Below are 18,205 nucleotides of genomic sequence, written 5' to 3' on the forward strand. Positions count from 1 at the left end.
CCCATGCATGGGCATCCCCTTCCCATACCCCTGGCTCAGGCCAGATCTCCCTGGAGAGGGTCCACCCATTCTTTCTTCTCTGATTCCCTTCCCACAACCCACCAAATAAACTCCTACTTATCCCTCAAAACCCAACTACAGTATCACCTCCTCTGTGAAGCTTTGCTGACTCCCCCAGGCAGTTTACAGGTGAGGCAACTGAGGCACAGAGAGGTGAATGTGCCAGCCCAGGGCCACACAGCCCATGACTCAGAGGGAGCACTCACTCATCCCATGGGGCAGCCAACGTCACCAACATGTTCAGACATGAGAAAGCTGGAGGCAGAGTGAGAGACGCTTGATGAGGCAGGAGAGGCTACAGGGCTGCTGGGGCAGGCCGGGCCTCCATGCTGAGGCAATGGGGAGCCATGGAAAGTTCCAGGAAGGGGAGGCCAGAGCCCAGGCAGAGCCCAGGCTGGCCTGTCCTTCAGTGGTAGCTGGCATGGGGACTGACCACACTCATCTATGGCCCCCACGGCCTCTGCTCTGCTACCCCACCCCCTTTCTTAAAAGCCACCATTTCCCCATTACTTGGTGCCCACCCCAGAAGTGTTTCGCCATAGCACGCCCAGCCCAAATCCCAGAGCTAGGCCCCACTGGGGTGACCATACACCCTGCCCCAGCTGACTCAGAGCCCACAGCTTCCTGGCCCCAGGGACCCCGGCCCTACCCAAGCCCAGTGCCTGTCCCTCAGCCAGGCGGGCACAGAGCCCTTTCTTGAGGAGCTAGTCTCCAGTTATGCCCCCCAACCAGACAGCCAGCAGCACGTCAGAGCAAAGTCCAGGTGCCAGGAGGGACATGCAGAGGCCTCCAACTGCCATAAGGCCCCAGGGAAACTGAGGCCCAGAAAGGGGAAGGGCCCTGCCCAGGCCAGGCAGCAAGTGGGTCAGAGAGCACGCCCCACAACGTGGAGAGCTGACCCCAGGGACGGCTCAGCACACACGGACAGCGCTGCGGCCCACGCTCTCCCCCCGCAGTCACTGACAGAGCCGCCCAAAGCCAGCCTTGCACCCAACAGCACGCGGCCAGCAGCGTGTGGTCCCCGGACGCCAGGCCAGGCTCGCTGAGACCAGGCTGGACGCAGGCACGGGGCGTCCCCTGCCCCAGCACAGGTGTTGGCTGGGGCTGCCACGCACGGTCAGACGAGAGGCCTTTCCCATCCCGCTCCTTGAGCAAGCGAGCGCATCCTGCGGGGGCTGCGGGGGCACCGTCCTCAGGCCCTGCCCTCGGGAAGCCTCAGAAACAGGGGCAGGCGGAACGGACATCCTACCTACCGGCGGATCCTCGCAGCCCAGCCCAGGCGTACGATCGCCCCCCGGCCCTCGAGCGTGGGGACACTGAGCAACACAAGGCCAGGAACCAGCCGACCTCACGGCGGGATGTGAATCCAGGCAACCGAACGCCAAGTCCAAAGCTGTGGCTGCGCCCCACACGCTACACGGTGCAGGAAGGAGAAGGCCGTGCACGAGGACGGCCAGGTGGGCCGGCTGGCAGGCAGCTGAGCCCGAGGCGTGGGGACTCCGGGTGGAGGCAAGGGCAGCCCGGCCCAGGGCCCTGCTGAATGGGGGTTTGCACAGGCAGCCACGGGAGCCTGTGCACTAAGCGGCTCCGGCCACCTGGGCTGTCACCGCCTGACCTCTGCCCGGGGCCAGTGCGGACACTTAAGCTAAATTAGTCAATTATGGGATACTTAGAGCCCTCCCTGGGCTTCCCAGCCCCACTTGTTCCGGGCGGCAGCACCAGGAAGCCTGTTGAATCAGTAACCTCATTACAGCCCCGCGGCCGCACCCGGGGCTGGCTTTGAACTCCATGGTTTCCCCACGGCGGCTGGAGGATTTACACACGGCCTGGCCCGGGCCCAACCCGCTCCCCCCTCCCCTCAGCGCTGGAGGCTCCAGACAGACTTAGGCTGGCGCAGTCACCACCGGCCCCGTGCCCTGGGCACAGCCAGGGAAACTGAGGCCTGGCTGGAAACTACTGCTGTTAAGATAGTCCAACAGCAGTGCCGGAGGCCAGGGGCAGGCGCTGGGTCACCGCAGAAGCAGGGTCTCGGGCTAAGGGCTCCTCTTGGCTTCCCCGGCCCCAGCAGGCAGAGCCCTGCTACGGGTGGGAGCTCGGAGCCAAGGGTCAATCAGGAACAGCACACAGACTCAGCAGGGACAGCCCCCACGGCAACCCCTCACACTGAGACCCACAGAGGCTCTGCCGCCCCCCCCCCCATTGGGGATAGAGATCCCCAATGTCCTGTTCCCCAGCCCCGAAGTCCGGCCTCCTCCATGGCCCTCACGGTCCCTGCCCTGACCCCAGAAGGTCTGGCTGCCCTGCCCCCCCCCCAGACAGCCTGTGGCCAACGTCAGGCCTGGGGGGAGCGTGCAAGCTGGTGGGGGTGGGGAGCAGCTCCTCTATGTCCCCATGCTCAGGGGGCCTCTGGCCAGGAAAGGCAGACCCCCCAGGCCAGCCCAGCCTGCCAAACTGCGGGGTCCAGCCAGGGCAAGGATGGATAGCCACTCATAGGGGCCCCCGACCCACATGGGACCATAGCTGGCCAGAGGGAGCCAGAGAGGAGGGCCTCCCCTTCCAGCCTCTCCTCACCGCCTCCAACCCACCCCCGCACTGCGCTGGACCCAGTTCCGACTATAAAGACCACCACACCGGGGGACCCACGCAGTCTCCAGGCACCTGAGCCTTGCACCCAGGCCTGGCCAGCCACCCCACCCACGTTACCACCTCTCCCTGCCCCAGCCACACCACCCCACCCTCCCCTGGCTCACTCCCTCTGGTCAGGCCTTTGAGTCTTTGCTTAGTTGTCCCTGCCTCCAGGCACTCCCCCACCTGTCCAAACCCTCCCTCTCCTTCAGAGCCCACCCTAGGAGGGCTCCCACAGGAGCCACCCCTCCGTGGGCCACAGGATGAGACCGGCACCCGGCAGATGCTCCCTAAGCCGCACGTGGCCCAAGCCCACTGGCAGGCCAGAATCCTCCCTGAGAAGGGCTCGGGACTCTGCTGGGCAGGCCGGGGCCACTGCATGCACTGGTGGAGTGGGGCTATGTGCATGTATGTGTGCGTGCACACGTGTGATGTGCATGCGTTGGGGGCGGGAACACAGAGATAACCAGAGTCCTGCCCTGGGGACCCAGTGTGGCCGTCCTTGCCCGTCCCCTACCCCAGGCTGCCAGACAGCACCGCCCTGGCAGGGTGAGGAGGTGGATGCCAGGCCACAGGGTCCCAGGCTGTGCCTCTGGCTGCTCTCCCAACCTACAGCTTCCCAGTCAGGAGGGGACTTCTCCCAGTCCACCCTCCCCCACCCAAGGATGACCCTAGGGCAAGGATCAAAGGATCTCTACTTCCCAGGGGACCAGGACCCCCCAGACCCAGAAGACAGAGCTGACACGGTGAGCCCTCGCCCTCCACCAGACCCGAAGTAGGGCTCCCAGGGACGCAGGACGGAGGGCGGGCCCAGCCCTGCCGGTGGGCTGCTTCTCAGGATGCTAACTATGGGGAGAAGGACCTGGGGAGCAGAGCCCTCTCCCTGGGGACAGGTTCTGGCTGGGTGGAGCTCAGCGCTGCCCCCTCCAAATCAATCTGCTGAGAAAAAGCAGGAAGAACCACACAGAGGTGCAACAGCAGGGTGCAAAGGCCCAGAGCTCAGTTTCCCCATCCACGCAGTGGGCTTGTCTCTGTGAAGCCCTCCAAGGTCCTGCAAACAAAGGCCCTGGTACACAGTAGGCGCCCTCCGTACAGGGTTGTGTCCTGGACAAGTTGGGAGAGATTTAGAATAGAAGGGTGGACAAAACCAGCAGGGACCACCGTGACCCACTCGCAGCCTGAGAGGTCACTCCCAGCACGGCGGGGCCCGGGCCAGCTCCCAGCGGAGCGGCTGGCAGGGCAGGCAGAGTGCGTGCCTCCGCGAGCGGGCATGCGAGACAGTGAGCAGGCACACACCCGGCCTTGCACGCGAGCGCGGGCCCCTCTCCCCAGCGACAGCCCGGCCAATCTTACTTAGCTGCTTTCTGCCCCATTTCACGCTCGTTCAGCTGCTGAGCAGACAATTGCTTTGTAACTCTAGGGTGCAATTTCCCTGTCTGTGAGGCACTGGGGCACAACTGCTCAGAACATCTCGCACCAGGCTCGGGTGGGTGTGCAAACGCACAGTCCCTGGCCCCACCCGCCTCCTCAGGCCTCAGGGAAGGAAGGGTCCCTGCAGAGGGGCTGGTCCTGGGGGCGGGAGGAAGTGAGGGCTCTGGGGGCAGGCCTACGCCCGGAGGAGGGGCCACTTCAGCGTTCTCACCCCACCCTCTCTCCCGGAGGCTGCTCCCCACACCTGACAGCACCTGCAATCGTGGCCTGGTTTTGGTCCAACACTGGCCCCACCCTGATCCAAGCAGGAGGCACAGGCAGGACCTGGCCACAGGCCTCGCCTCCAGAAAGGGGGAGACACACCCCACAAATGGAGCTCCTCCAACTCCCTGTCAGCCTGCAACAAACCAGGCTGTCTTTCCCAGCACCTGGAAGAGCCGACAAGTGAGTCCATTTGACAGATGGACAACCGAGGCCAGAGAGCAGGACACACAGGCAGCAAGGCCAGAGGACTTGACCCCAGCCTGACCACCGGCCAAGCAACAGGACACGGCCAGCCGGAGCCTCTTCCGGGAAGGTGTCAATCCTGGGATCCCTCCACCGCCACCCCCATCCAGGGACAGCTGGGTCAGCTGGCGGTGGGGAAGCAGTGAGGATGGAACTGCCCCTTGTAAAATGCAAACGCTGCAGGCAGGTGGGCAGGGGGAGGGGAGGGAGGGGAAGGACAGGCTCTCTGCCCCCACCGCGTTACAGCATCTGGGAAACCCACCTGCCTAATGAGCATCGGGATGGAGGTCAGGAAGGTGACCCCCAAATGGATGCCAGCCCGATCCCTGGCCCAGCCAGTGGCCAATTCCCATAGAAATGGACCAATGAGTGGGACACCTCAAGGCCTTGGCCACCAAAGCCAACTGAAGGCAAACTTCGAGCCCAGTGGAGAAGGGCAGGAGGGCAGGTCTTGGCTTGCGAAGCCCCAACCCTGAGCCAGCTGGGAGGCCTCTGCCCTGTCTGCTGGGACAGCAGCACTGGGCCCAGGAGCCGTCTCCTCCAGGGGACCAGGCCTTGCCCTCCACTCACGGCCCCGGCCCTGAAACATTCGAGCCATGGCAAGAATGGACACCACCCAAGAAATGAAACTCCCCGGGCAGCCTCAGCTGGCTCTAGGTGGACATTTAAGACTTCCACCCCACCCCCACACCACCTTCCACGCAGCTGACGTCTGTGCCACCCTCTTCTGATGCCAGAGTCCCCCAGCATGCACAGCCAGCGCCCAGGGACAGATGTCCCTGGGTGCACCCCATCTTTGCCTGCACAGTAATTGCCCAGCAAACTCTCCAGATACCCTTTGCCAGGAGAGAAAATGCAAACCACCAACGACAACCTCCCCCAGAGCCAAAGAGGGGGGACAGGGCAGAGGCCAAGGTAGAGCAGTCAGAGTGGCTCCCGGAGGAGGTGAGACCCCACAGACCCTGAAGGACGGGCACAGCTGGAAGAGCCACCAGGCACTGCTGGAGCTGGGAGTCAGCCACAGCAGCCACCCCTGTGTGATCAGGACTACTGGCTCAACTTGGCACCCCACATAACCCCGGGGTGCTCAGAGCACCCACCCCTCCTGAGGGCCCAGCTTGTCCCGCCCACAACTGGGCACAGGAGTTGGAGCTGCATGCTCCGGCCCAGGCACTGCAGCCAGCCCCAAGCAAGGATGCCGGCCAGCAAGGCCACGGCCACGGTCAGACCAGGCCGTTTTTCTCACCCTGACACTTCCTCAGTCAACAAATAGAGCCCCCTCCGGAGTTTACCAAAACAAACGCCCCAAAGTGGGCAGTGCCCGGGCTGAGACGTGAACTGCCTCGTCAGGCCCAAGCTGGACTCCAAGCCCAGCCTCCTGGGAGTCATGTGACCCTGTTATTTCGGGAGGCCCCGGAATGTGCTCTATTTTGGGTCCCCAGGGCTCTGATATTACCAGAAGCCCCTTGCCCAGGCTCCAGGCTCACCCAGGTCCCTGAGTACGCCCCAAGGGTGGTCAATGCGCCTACAGCTTTGCTGCTGGCCACCTAGTCCCCTCAGGCAAATGGGCCACCAGCAGCAGAGAGGGTCTGGTATGGTCTGAGACCCCTGGACTTTGCAGGCTCAGCCTCACAGTCCCCCCATTCAGGAGGAGGCCAGCTGGGCAGGGGGCACAGCCACCCTTCAGCACCCTGCCCTCACTGAGTGGCTTGGGGGCCAGTGACTGGGAGCCCCCCAGGCCCACCAAGCCCAGCAGCAGCGAATGCTGGGAGGAGGAAGCCAACCCTCTCTGCCCCAGACCCCGAAAGTGGCCAGGCAGCTCAAAGGGGCGGCTGCCTTCCCAGCAGCTCCAGGTCTGACCCGGGCAGCCAGCCGCCAGGCTCTCCGACACTCACCCCCCAGGAGGGATTAGGCTGTGTTGACAAAAGGGCTTAGGCAAGTAGCCGCTTAAATGGACCTTCAACTGCACTGGACTTCACAGCAGGTCACAAGCTTAGAAAAAAATAAAATGTAATCAGAGCCCAGGACTCTCCCTCAGCCCTGGGGCATGGGCTGCCTGGGAGGCCATCGGTCAGCCCAGAGAGCTGCTGCTCTGAGAACAGAAGACTCCCAGCTTCCTTGTGGTGGGGGAGCGCCCATCGGGGTCCCTGGGGCAGTGGGGGGAAGACACAACCTCTCCTCTGCATGGCGACTCCAAGACAGCCACCTTGTGGCCTAGGCACCCTTGTTCCCCGGCCCTACACGTGCTAACTCCTAGGACCAGCCCCGTCCGTCCCCATTAGAGACAGAGACTTGTTGCATTCCCAGTACCCAGCCCAAGTGCGGCCAGCCAGGCCCCTGCCACGTCCAGGGACCAGAGACGGTCCTGGGCATTCTCATTCCAGAAGGGATCGCCGGGGAGCCCAGCTCTGTGTCCGCAGGCATGTGTGGCGAAGCTCTAGCGGGGAAAGGAGGCGCCGCCCTCCCACACAGGCGCCCCAGCCAGCCCCATGGCAGGCCTTGCCGTAGTAAGTCACAGACAACCCAGCTTCCTTCTCTGCTCCACTCACACAGCATCCACAGCTGCAGGTCCAAATTCCAAATCCACCCCTTGGCAGCCTGGGAGCTCAGCCTCTCCCAGCCAGTTTTCTCATCTGCAAAATGGGGACACGTGCCCTCCCTCATCCAAAGAGAGCACGCCACTCCAGCCCGCAAGGCCTCCAGCACAAGAGAGTCAGGGACGGAGTCTTCTTAGGTTGGACAAACTTGGAGCCCCCACACCCACCCCAGTCACCCTCACGTGGGGGGGGGGGCGCTAACTCTGTGCGGACCTCCTGCCCTCACCAAACGCCCTGCACCCACACTGGGCTCTGAGCACCTCCCAGCATGGCTGAACTGCACCCCAGGCTGCAGAGGTGTGGGCAGGCAAGAGGGACTGTGGACACGGCTTCATTCACAATCAGCTGTTTTAACTTCCATTCGGCACAAATCCTTCTCCGGCCTGACAGCCTGGCTGCCGTCCCGCCACCAAATTAATATCCTTTCTGGAGCCCATTTATGAAGTCTCCCCCTCCCTGTCTCTCACTGGCTTCCACACCCCGGGGAGGGCAATGGGTGGGTGCCCCCGGCCGTGCCCACTCCTCTTTCGAGAGAGTCCGGGCCTGGAGTTGTTGGGCAGCTGGGGCTAGGACGCTGCTGGGCGCGATGGCAGCGGGAGGAGAGGAAACTGACCCTCGTTCCTCTGGGCTGTCCCCCCCACAGACGTAGGGCCAGCCCCGAAAACAGCAAAGCTGCCAAAGTGAGGGTCCCAATTCTGGGATGGCACCTTCCGAGGTTTGAGGGTCCCGTTCATGCGGCCCCTGGCGACCTGCCCACCGGGCTCGGCCGCTTGGGGGAAGAGAGGTCCAGCCTGCTGCCTGGGCAGACACACGCCAGGAGCCAGCGGCCTGCTGAAGGCGGCAGCGCAGAGGCCACTCGGGCCCAGCGCACTGTCCGTCCCGGGGCCAAGGAGGCCGGACCCTTAGAGCGAGCGCAGAAGTTGCTCCTCCCGCTCCAGCACGGCTCCTGCGCGGCCCGGCTGGAGCTGGGCGCCAAGGCGGCCCGGGGCGCACGGGGCCGGCGGGGGAACCCCTCGTCCCGGGCGAACCCGCCGCCCCAGCCCGCCGCCCCCTCTCGCGCCCCGGCCGGTGGGCCCGCGCCCGCGCCCCTCCCCGCCCGCTCGGCCCAGGGAAAAGTTGCCCCGCGCCGACCCCTCCGGGCGCGGCGCCCGGACCCGCGCGAAGGCGGCGGGGGCGCGAGGTCCGAGGGGGCCGGGCCGAGGGCCCCGGCGCGCGCCGCGAACGCGCCCCCCGGCCCGGCTCGGCCCGGCTCCCCGGCTCCCCGGCCCCCGGCCCGGCCCGCGAGCACTCACCGAGCGGCAGGAAGTGCTTGGTGTCCATGGCCGCCGACCCACTCATGCCCCGCGCGGCGGCGAGCGCGGCCCCCGGCGGCCGGCCCGGGCCCGGGCGGCGGGGAGCCGGCGGCGGCGGCGTCGGCGGCGGCGGCGGCGCGCGGAGGCCGCGGCGCGGCGAGTTGTTGCAAAAGTCGCCCAACAATGTAAACTACTTGTGCCTGCGCGCCGCCGCCGCGCGCGCCCGGCCCGCGCCCCCGCCGCCGCGCGCCCGCGCCCCGCTCCGACCGCGGCTCTGCGGCGCCGGCGGGGGGGCGGCGGGGGGCCCGCGACGGGCGCGGACTCTGCGCAGCGCCGCCGCCCCGCCCGCCCGCGCCCGCGCCCCGCCCGCCGCGAGTTGGGAGCGCCGCGCAAACTTGCAAGTTTGCCTCCGCCAGGGGTTCCCGGGAGCCGCGCGGGGGCGGCGTGGGAGGCGGCTCGGCGGGCGCGGGGCGGGGGCGGGCGCAGAACTCCCTCCCCGGCCTGCCAAAAACACACGCGCGCACACGCGCGCGCGCGGCCGGCGGGGGAGGAGGAGAGCGGGCCGGGAGCCCGGCGGCCGGGCCATTGTCTGTGGCGGCCACACAAAGCGGCCGGGCGGTGGCTGCGCGGGGACCCCGGCCCTGTTGGGCGGGCGCGGAGCGCGGCAGGACGGCCCCAGCACCGACACCTCGCCCATTCCCGCGACGCGTGGGGAAACTGAGGCCCGGGAGTGGCGGCGAGCCCCAACGCCTCAGAGCAGGGGCCCCTCTGTCGGGGGAACGACTACTCTTTCGGACGCCCCCCAGTCCGCCTCCCCACCTCACGCCGGAGACCCCCAGCCCTCCCCCCACGCCCGGCCCCCAACGGACCGACCCACGGGCCAACGCGAGGGGGAGGGGCTCACACTTGCACACAGCCCGGACTTCTCAGACCCCTCCTCCCAGGCACCGGGCTGCAAGAGTGGGACAGGACTTTGTGGCTGGTGGCTATTTTTATATCTTGGGTAGTTCTCTGCCCTGACTTCCAAATTCATGATTTGTTTGTTTAAAAACGAAAGGAAGCACTCCTGCCCCGGGACAGCTTGGGCCTCTTCCGCCGCCATCCTGGGCGGCTGGAATTCGGGTTTGGGTGTGAGCTACCTGCACGGAGCCAAGCCGGCCTTCCCTGGCAGGCACAGCCCCGGCCGCCCCCTGCGCCAGGCTGGCCGGGCACCGGGCCTCCCTCCTCACCACACTCCTCGCGCACCTCCCGGTTAGACCCAGGGTTCCGGGGTGCAGGCTTGGGCTCTGCCAGGCAGAGGGGCTTGCCAGAGTCTCACAGGCTGCACGCGGTTCCCGGGGCAGGGGCTGTGCACAGAGAGGGCAGTGATGACCAGGTGCAGAAAGCCATCACACTGCCCAGAGACAGCCACAGCCCATGACTGGAGAGGGTGTCCTGCTGCCTGGGTGTACCACTGTCACCGGTGTGACCACCCTCTGGGCTTCACTTTCCTCCTCTGTGAAATGGGGCAGAAGCAGGACCCTCCTAAAGCCAGCCACCAACGGCCAGATCCCAGGAGGCCCTCACTCCACCTGGGGCAGGGGCACCCCTGGGGGACTGCGAGGGTGAGCCCTGGTTGGGCAGCCCACCCCCAGCACAGCCACAGGCCTATGTGGGCAGCTCTCTCCAGCTTTCTTTCCCCTATTAGCTGGCTCCTGGGCCCCCAGCAGAGGTCCCCCCACCCATATACACACCATGACCAGCGGGCAGCCTGCACCCCCCCCAGCAGCAGCCAGTTTACTTGGACCTCTCACCCACTTGCATCACAACCACGACAAACCTACTGCCCCACCCCCGCACACACCAGCCCCACCTGATGACCTCGTGCCAGGGCAGGGGGTTTTGGGGGGCAGGGGGGACACAGGACAAGCCCTAAGAAGGAGGCCCCATGAACACCAACATATACTGGGCATATGCTGAGTGCCAGGCCCAGCTCCTGGGCCTGCCTCTAGTGCCCCAGACCGTGGCACACAATCCGTGGCCCTTTTGGGCCCCATCTTCCTGGCCTGCGTCCAACCGCACAGGCCATGCAGCACAAATGGCCAGGAAGAGAAGCCCATGGGACATGGCACCCACTCCCTCCTTTGACACAGAGTCGCTATGAGATGCTCCAGCAGCCGGGGGCAGTGGGCACTACTAACCCATCTGACCTGTGGGGACAGATGAGACGATGGAGCACTTCTCACAGCAGGGTGAAGCCGGCGTTTGAACCCAGGGCCCGTCCTTGGGACCGCTGGGCCACCAAGGGTGTCAGCCTGTGCTGGCTTCCTGCCAGGGCTGTGGGCTCTGTGAGCTGTGGACAGCCTGTCCAGGCCGGTGTCAGGACAGAAAGGACGGGAATACGGGGAGGGCAATGGAAGGAAAATGTGAATGACCCGTTTTCCAACATTGTGGACCATTTGATCAGTCACCAAACGCCCGCGGAGCCCTTGCCGAGGGCCAGACCGCCGGCACTCTGGTGGAGGTGTGGGCCCAGAGGGACAAGGCACGAGCCAGGTCCCAGTGCTGCCTCTCACCAGCTGTGTGGTCTGGCCGGGTTACTTCCCTACTTGTTCCTCAGTTTCCTCATTTGTGAATGGACACAGCCACACCCTCCTCCCTGAGTCACTGCGATGACTAAATGAGATAATGCGGGGAGAGGCTGGCTCCGAGGAACGGCTCCGTCAGTGATAGTTATTGTTACTATTATGAAATGAGTTAGGCAGGTCACCTGCCCTCCTGGAGCCACAGCCCGGAGGGGACATAAGACACACCTACAAGTTTGAGGATGGTCCTGAGTGGGGTGTTGAAGGTTTTCCACAGGGCGAGGTGGCTCACGCCTGCAATCCCAGCACTCTGGGAGGCCGAGGCAGGAGGATCGCTTGAGCTCAGGAGTTCGAGACCAGCCTGAGCAAGAGCGAGACCCTCATCTCTACTAAAAGCAGGAAAAATTAGCCAGGCATGGTGGTGAGTGCAGAAGGATCACTTGAGCCCCAGAGTTGGAGGTCGCAGTGAGCTGTAATGATGCTATGGCAGAGTGCCGGGGCAACAGACAGAAAGACTGTCTCAAAAAAAAAAAAAAAAAAAATGACGGAGGTTTTCATCAGGCAGAGGGCTGGCATAAGCTGTGACCAAAACACACCGAGCAGTGGTATGACAGCTGGTCCTGGGGGCCTCAAAGGCCAAGCTGAAGCTCCTGAGGTCACCTCCTTGGTGGGCGGCCTGGCTCCCCACTGTGCCCTCCCCCCCAGCCTCGGCCCTCGCACACCTGGAGGCAGAGAGGCGCACACATGGCAAATTTCAACACGGCCCCTCTCGCCCCCGGGAAGGCCAAGGCCTCTTCCTAAGAAACACCAAAAGGCGTCACCCAGCCATGCCTCTCCCCAGCACTCCTAGGGATGCTGGGGACAGTGGAGAGCATCGGGGGTCCAGACCCCGCAGACAAGCCCCGGTGCCCACAGGTGGGGAGTGGCTCTCAGCCTGGCCTTCCCTGTGCAGGGGGTCAGGGCCGGTGCCAGGGAGCCGGAGGCGTGGCCGAGGAGGGAGGCCCCTCCAGAAACACTCCGCTCCCTGATGGAAAGTGACGGTGCCGCTTGTTATTTCTGCGGCCACTGTTTTTCAGTCTCCCTCAATTTGGGACTCTTTGGTGCAAACGATCCCACACGAAACCGCCCGGAACGGTGGTGGCCCCATTCAGAGTGCCAGGTCCGAGCAAACCATGGAAAAAACCACCCCAGCCTTCCTGCCAGGTGCTTCTGCAGCCAAAAGTATTTTTATAGTAATATCCATCTATTTACAACCTGGGATCTGAGAGCGTTTTGTTTTTTGTTTTTTGTTTGGAGCTTTTTTAAAAAATTTCCCTGAAGGATGCTTTTTAAGGTACTTTGGCCTATTTCATGCGCCCGTCTCAGCTCAGTCTCATAAACAGTCTCGGAATCGCTGGGTGAATAACATTCTTAAAGCCGGTGTCTGTGCTGGCTGGGCAGCCGGGAGCCGGCGTCTGGGTGAACGGCTCCAGGCAGCTCCCGGGGCGCTAAGGGGGTGCTGGGCTGCTTCCTGTCCTGTCCCCCACAGGAGAGAGGCTCACGTGACCCTGAGCTAAAGGAACCTCACAGAGGCTTGGGGCGCTCAGCCCCCAGCAAGGCAGGCCAGGGGCGTAGGCACTGCAAGCCTGTTCTCCTGGACAAGGTGGCTTGTCCAGCATGCTTCTGTCCCCAAGCACTCCAGCGCAAAGGGGCCCTTTCTCACCTCCCCTGTGGCTCCGTTGGGGCTAAGACTTTCTGTCTGTGGTGACAGGTGACTCAGGCTGGGAGGGGGGGTAACACTTAGGGAGGCAGGAGCTCCCCAGAAATCACCCAGCAGGGCCAGATGGATGGAGCTGGGACTAGGACCCAGGGGTCCCCTCCCCCTACCCCGTCATATCTCCTCTCTGCATCTGTCTAGGGGGAAACGGGCGCCAGTCTGCTCTGCGTAGTGGGGAGAAGGGGAAGGGAAGGGGAGAGGGGAGAAGAGAAGAGGATGCCTCCGTCTGGCTCTGCTCACCTGGGCAAACGTTTGCCATCCGTGGGACGACACTCTGCCCTCCCTGAACACCCAAAGCAGTGCGGGGCTGGGGGTGGGGGGCTGGAGGGTCTCTGGAAGGCAGACAGCCTACCTGCGTCACTGTCACTGTGTGGGCTCCTATGTTCACACCCCAGGGAGCTGCACTGGGGCTCCAGCCAACCGGTTCAGGTGAGCGAGGCTCAAGGAGATGGGGCTGGGTCCTGGGGACGGACCAGGATTTCCGGGCCGCTCCCACAAGAGCTGGTGGGTCCACTCCAGGGGCCTCCAAACAGCCAAAGACACACTCCTGCCAAAACCCAAGGCCAGCTGCAAGGAGTCACAGACCCCCTGGGGAGGGGCCGGAGCTGTTCAGAGAGTCGGGAGAGGAGGACACGGAAGCTTCCGGCACCATCTCCTCTAACCCCACCCCACAGCCCAAGACTCCCGTTTCCCCATTTCGCAGGCGGAAACGCTGAGGCCGAGAGCAGCAGTGACTGACTCCAGACCATGCAGTGGCTCCAGCACCTTGGTCACCAGACCCAGGGCTGAGGTCAGTGGTCAGAACCCCCAGGAAGGCCTCTCGGCAACCTCCAACCTTGCATCTGCCTCCGGTGAGCCACCCCACCTCCCTGCTGTCGTGGTGAGGGGCAGGCCAGCCAGAGCACGGGTGCCAGGTACAAGTAGAGACCGGATGGAAGGGCCAGGTTCTAGAAACAGTGTGCTGGGGGAGGTACCAGGAGTAAGAGGCTGTAGCCTGGCTCTACCACTAACTCTCACGTGGCCTTTGAACAAGGGCCTCTCTGAGCCTCAGTCTCTTCTTTTATAAAATGGGAGAAAAGAACCAGCTAATCACGGAGGCTTTTCAACAAGGAGAGAAAGTATGACCACAGGGAAATGGCTGCTAACATGTCACAGGAGTTGAGAAGGGCAAAGGCCGAGACTCCCAGCCTGGGCACCCGTCCCAACCCCGTCTGGCTCTGAACATGGCACGCGCCCCTCCCCCACACCCCTCTCCAGACGCCGCCCATCGAGCGGGGAGATAATGTGTTTGATCTGGGCATTTACTATCAACAATTGCCACATAAATCTCCCTGCGTCCGCGCACATATACATACGCGCTAGAGAGACGCAAGGAGGAGGTCTGTGCCCAATCCCCCTCCGCAGCCGTCTTGCCCCCATAAAGATAACGGGAAATGATTCATAATATTTATTTGACAGACATGATATGAACCATAATAGTCTGTTGGGATTAAAAATATCCGTACGTCTCTGCCATCCACCAGTGTGGTTTAAATGTTATATATGTGGCCTCCGTGCGGCGGGGAGATGGCAGTGGTTATGAATGGGGACGTGAAGAGAAGTCGTTTGCACTGAAGACTGGGACAGTGACCCAGGAGTGTGCCCAGCGCTCCTTGGTGCTTGCATGGAAAGAACAGTACTGAAAATTGCTGCTCCCTGCCCGCCACCCCCGCCCCCGCCAGCACATGGGGGTGCCGGCTGGGGGGGACCCGGCTCAGCCTAGGCTGCCTTTCGGGCACTGGCACGAGGCTGCCACATCAGAGGCGGCCCAGGCCAGCCCCAGGCCTCAGGACAGAGGCCACCAGGACGGAGGCCACATGTGGGAGGTCCCTGAAGCCCAGGCCGCACCCTCCCTGGGCCAGGCCTGCGCCCAGCCTCTCCTAGCACAGAGCAGACAGCACCCCCTGCCCCCACCCTGGCACTCCCAGCTTAAACACCCTTTCTTGCTCCTCCTTGCCCCAGGGATAAAGTCCAAACTCCTGAGCAAAGCTACCCAGGCGCTCCCCCTCCTCCCTCCCTGAGTCATCCCCTCCTGCCCGCCCAGCCCCGCCCACAAGCCACCCCCTCCCCAGCTGGCCAGGGCTGGGCTGCCATTCCCACCCAGCCACAGCCCATACACAGCCTTCTCTGCACCCCACAGGCCACAGACACCTGCACGTCCCTCTGTCCCTCGGCCGGTCATGTCTAGTCCCTCTGGCCTGTGAAGACACTCAGGGCAGGTGCCCCACTCTCCCCATGGGGCACCGTCACCGTCACCGGAGCTCAGCGTTCACTGAGGGGGGGCAGGAGGCTGTTCTTAAGGGGTCTGGCTCCTGCCTCCAAGCCCTGGGGTGGACACTCAGGACCCCGGGTCACATCTCAGTCCTTCTATACTTAGAAAAAACTCCTTTGATTCCCAAGGCCTCAGTTTACTTGTAAGTCCAATTAGCCTGCAGCCCCAGGGGTGGAGGCCCCGTGAAGACCAGAGGGCGGTTCCCCAAGAGGAAGCTGTTTAGGGTGTGCTTTGGAAAGCATCAAAGAAGTGACACTGAGAAAAATCTCAGGGGGCCGGGGGGACTTTTAACCCTACCTCTGCCACCCCCCCTTCAGGCCCCAGCAGACGCACAGGGAGCGCGGGCTCAGGCTGACGGATTACCAGCTCATGGTGACAACTGGCCTTTGTTTCTCCCACTAACGAGGGTCCCCAAAGGAAGCTTCTTAGCTAAGATTCACGGAGGAGAAGGCTGTCCTGGCGACAAGGTCACCCGGGTCTGCAGCCCTGGCCTCAGCACCCCTCCTTGGGGCAGCTGCTCCCCTTTGGGGGAGACCCCTTCCTCCTGGGACCCCTGCCCACCAACGGGCCCAACTCCTGCTTCCTAGACAGTGCTGGTGTCCAAGGCACCCATGTGTGGGGCTGTTGCCAGGCCCCTTCACCAGTAAGCACCCAGAACTGCAGGGTCCCCACTGTCCCCCATCAGGGCCTCCCTTGAGCGGCAAGCAGCCCCTGGGCCTCCTCCTCCTGCTTCCGTGAGCCCGCCAGAGCCCTGCGTGCAGTGGTCGCACTCACAGAGGGGCCGCTGGCCGCACCTCCTTCCCACGACGTGAGCGGCGCCGCCCTCACCTGCCTGAGTGATGCGGACCCGGGAAGGGACAGCGGTCCAGGAGGCCCCTGCCCTGGACAGCCGCCGGGACCGGTGGGCTTCAGAGGGGCTTAGCGAGCCGGCCCTGGCCTCAAGTGCCCTCCGTGTGGAAGGGGGTTTTCACATGGGCAGCCACACCCTGGCTGAAGCCACTGGGAGCCTCAGAGCCTGCCCACGGGCCTCCAGAGCGACAGAGCGCCCGACTCCGGAAGGATGATCCCAGTGTCCCAGCCTGGGCCTCTTGCCCCGTGGAGCTCAGACCCGGGGCTTTCAGAACAACTCAGGCGGGCTGGGGGCACCCAGGAAAGGGAGCCAAAGGCCCCCCGTCAGCCCCTGCCCTGCCGGCAGCGAGGGAAAGACCAGAAATCCGTTCGATGTCCGCGTGCCAGGAGCCAGCTGTCTGCGCCGTGCGTGGCGGTGCGGCTGCTGCGGGTTTGCTGTGGTCGCTGGGCCGTGGCTGTTGGGGGTGTTCGTGTGTTTCCTGCTTGATGTTCCCAGGCTGATCGCACCTGCGTATCCGTGATCAGCCTGGGCCAGGGGTGGGAGCAAGGAACCTGGCTGTGAGGGGCCCAGGGGTCAGACTCATCTAAGCCGCCTCTGCCAACGGCCTCAGCTGCCCCCTCTGACAGGCTGGCCAGGTGGCACCCTCCTGTAAACTGAATGAGATAATGTCCATAAAGCCACCAGCCCAGGCCTGCCCTGAGTGAGTTCCCGGTAAACAGTCTTGTCCACAGGACTGTCAGCAGTTGGTGGCGAAGCTCTCCACGGCGGGTCCCGTTGGGGAGCATGTCTGCCCCGCCGCCCACAGGCATGCCCCTTGGACAGCCCCTCAGTTTGTGAAAGGAAACCTGCCCATGGCCAGACCCCAGAGCCAGCGTTGCCCACTTTAAGCCATGTGGCCAGAAATTTCCAGATCATCCTGTGTTGACAGACTCGTCCCTGATATTCCAGGGCACTTGGATTCTCGGAGGGGGCAGGTCCGTTTTCGCCGAGTCCACCCGCAGAGGGCACGGTGGGCGGGTCGCCGCTGCCCTCGAGAACTGAGCTGTGTTCAGGGTTCTCCCCCGGAGCCGTACCCGGCTGCGACTCGGCTCTGAAGAGGTTTCCCACCCGGACAGGCAGCAGGGCAGCAGGTGGCCCCCCAGGGCCGGTCAGAGCCGGCGGCTCCTGGGGTCACAGGGTGGCCACACGGACTCAGCGGAGAGCTGAGCTCTTGCCTTGCCACCCGCTCCACGTCACAACTCAGGAGAGAGAATGAGCTGGGAGCCCCAGGCGGAGGGGCTGTCCCTGCACGGGCCCGTCTGCTCCCACGAGCTCCCGGCACACGGCCACCCTGCACGGGTGCTGTCTGCTCGCCCAGTGCAGAGACACGCGAGCTGTCTGGGCGCGCTGTCTCCTGCCGTCCTGGGCTTCGGAGCCAGTGGGGTGCCCAGCTCTGTCCAGCCTGTCTGCGTCAGGCTGTCCTCGCCCCCAGCCCCAGTGTCCCCACGTGTGCACTCGAAATGATATCCCGCTAAGTGAAAACGAAAGGCAGCTTAAAATTACAACAGAAGGAACCCAATTATAAATGTACACACAGAAATCTGGAAAGACTAGTTAGTGGTGGTGAATTCGAGTGCTGGAGCTACGGGGGGTCTCGTGTCCTCTTTTGTACTTTCCCGTTTTCTACAAGAAGCTTTTATTACTTTTATGATCAGAAGAAACCGGGGTAAAGGACAGAGTGCCGTCTGGAACCCGGTGCCTCGAGCCTGCAGCCAACCCCAGCTGGCCCACCGCTGAGGCCCCCACCCCACCCTGTCACCCCCAGGGGCCGCCTGGACCTGGCTGCGTCTCTGGAACCTTCTCCTCTCCTCTCTCAGCAACCCCTGTGCCCTACGCCCTCCTCATCAAGCAGGGACTCCCAGCCCCCCACCATTCGGTCATGCCTCCCCCAGGGCAGGCTCCACCCCGTCAGTGTTATTCCAGAAACATCCATGTCTACTTTGTACCGATAAGAACACGCTTACCCTCCCCTCCTCCCGCCACCAGCGTATCGACCTGATGTGCCCACCTGTCACCGGGCCCGGCGAAACTAACAATACACCTGATTTCACAAGCACACAAGGTTACATCTAAGTGGCCAAAATATTTGGACCCACAAGACAAATGAACTCATTTCAGTGGTTATAAAAGCTGGGGCAGAAGCCACTTGGCGCTTGTTCATGGCTCTCTCTCG

At 63.7% G+C, this 18,205-nt stretch overlaps 1 protein-coding gene across 3 annotated transcripts in view; it reads right to left on the reverse strand.

Annotated features, from left to right (window-relative positions):
• Positions 1 to 18,205, reverse strand: part of RXRA (retinoid X receptor alpha) — a 153,209-nt gene that overhangs the window by 87,979 nt on the left and 47,025 nt on the right. Inside the window, exon 1 of one of the 3 annotated variants that reach the window (XM_069477053.1) lies at positions 13,185 to 13,240. The exons of 1 other annotated variant lie outside the window; for it this stretch is intronic. Coding sequence is in view for 1 of the 2 variants with exons in the window: in XM_069477051.1 (XP_069333152.1) it covers positions 8,513 to 8,558 (46 nt within the window). In the remaining variant the exon portion in view is untranslated. Of the gene's footprint in view, positions 1 to 8,512; positions 8,617 to 13,184; positions 13,241 to 18,205 lie in introns of those variants that run through there. One more of the 3 variants, XM_069477051.1, reaches the window with a different exon arrangement.

This window comes from Eulemur rufifrons, chromosome 7, assembly GCF_041146395.1.
Source record: "Eulemur rufifrons isolate Redbay chromosome 7, OSU_ERuf_1, whole genome shotgun sequence".
NCBI classification, from domain to species: domain Eukaryota; kingdom Metazoa; phylum Chordata; class Mammalia; order Primates; family Lemuridae; genus Eulemur; species Eulemur rufifrons.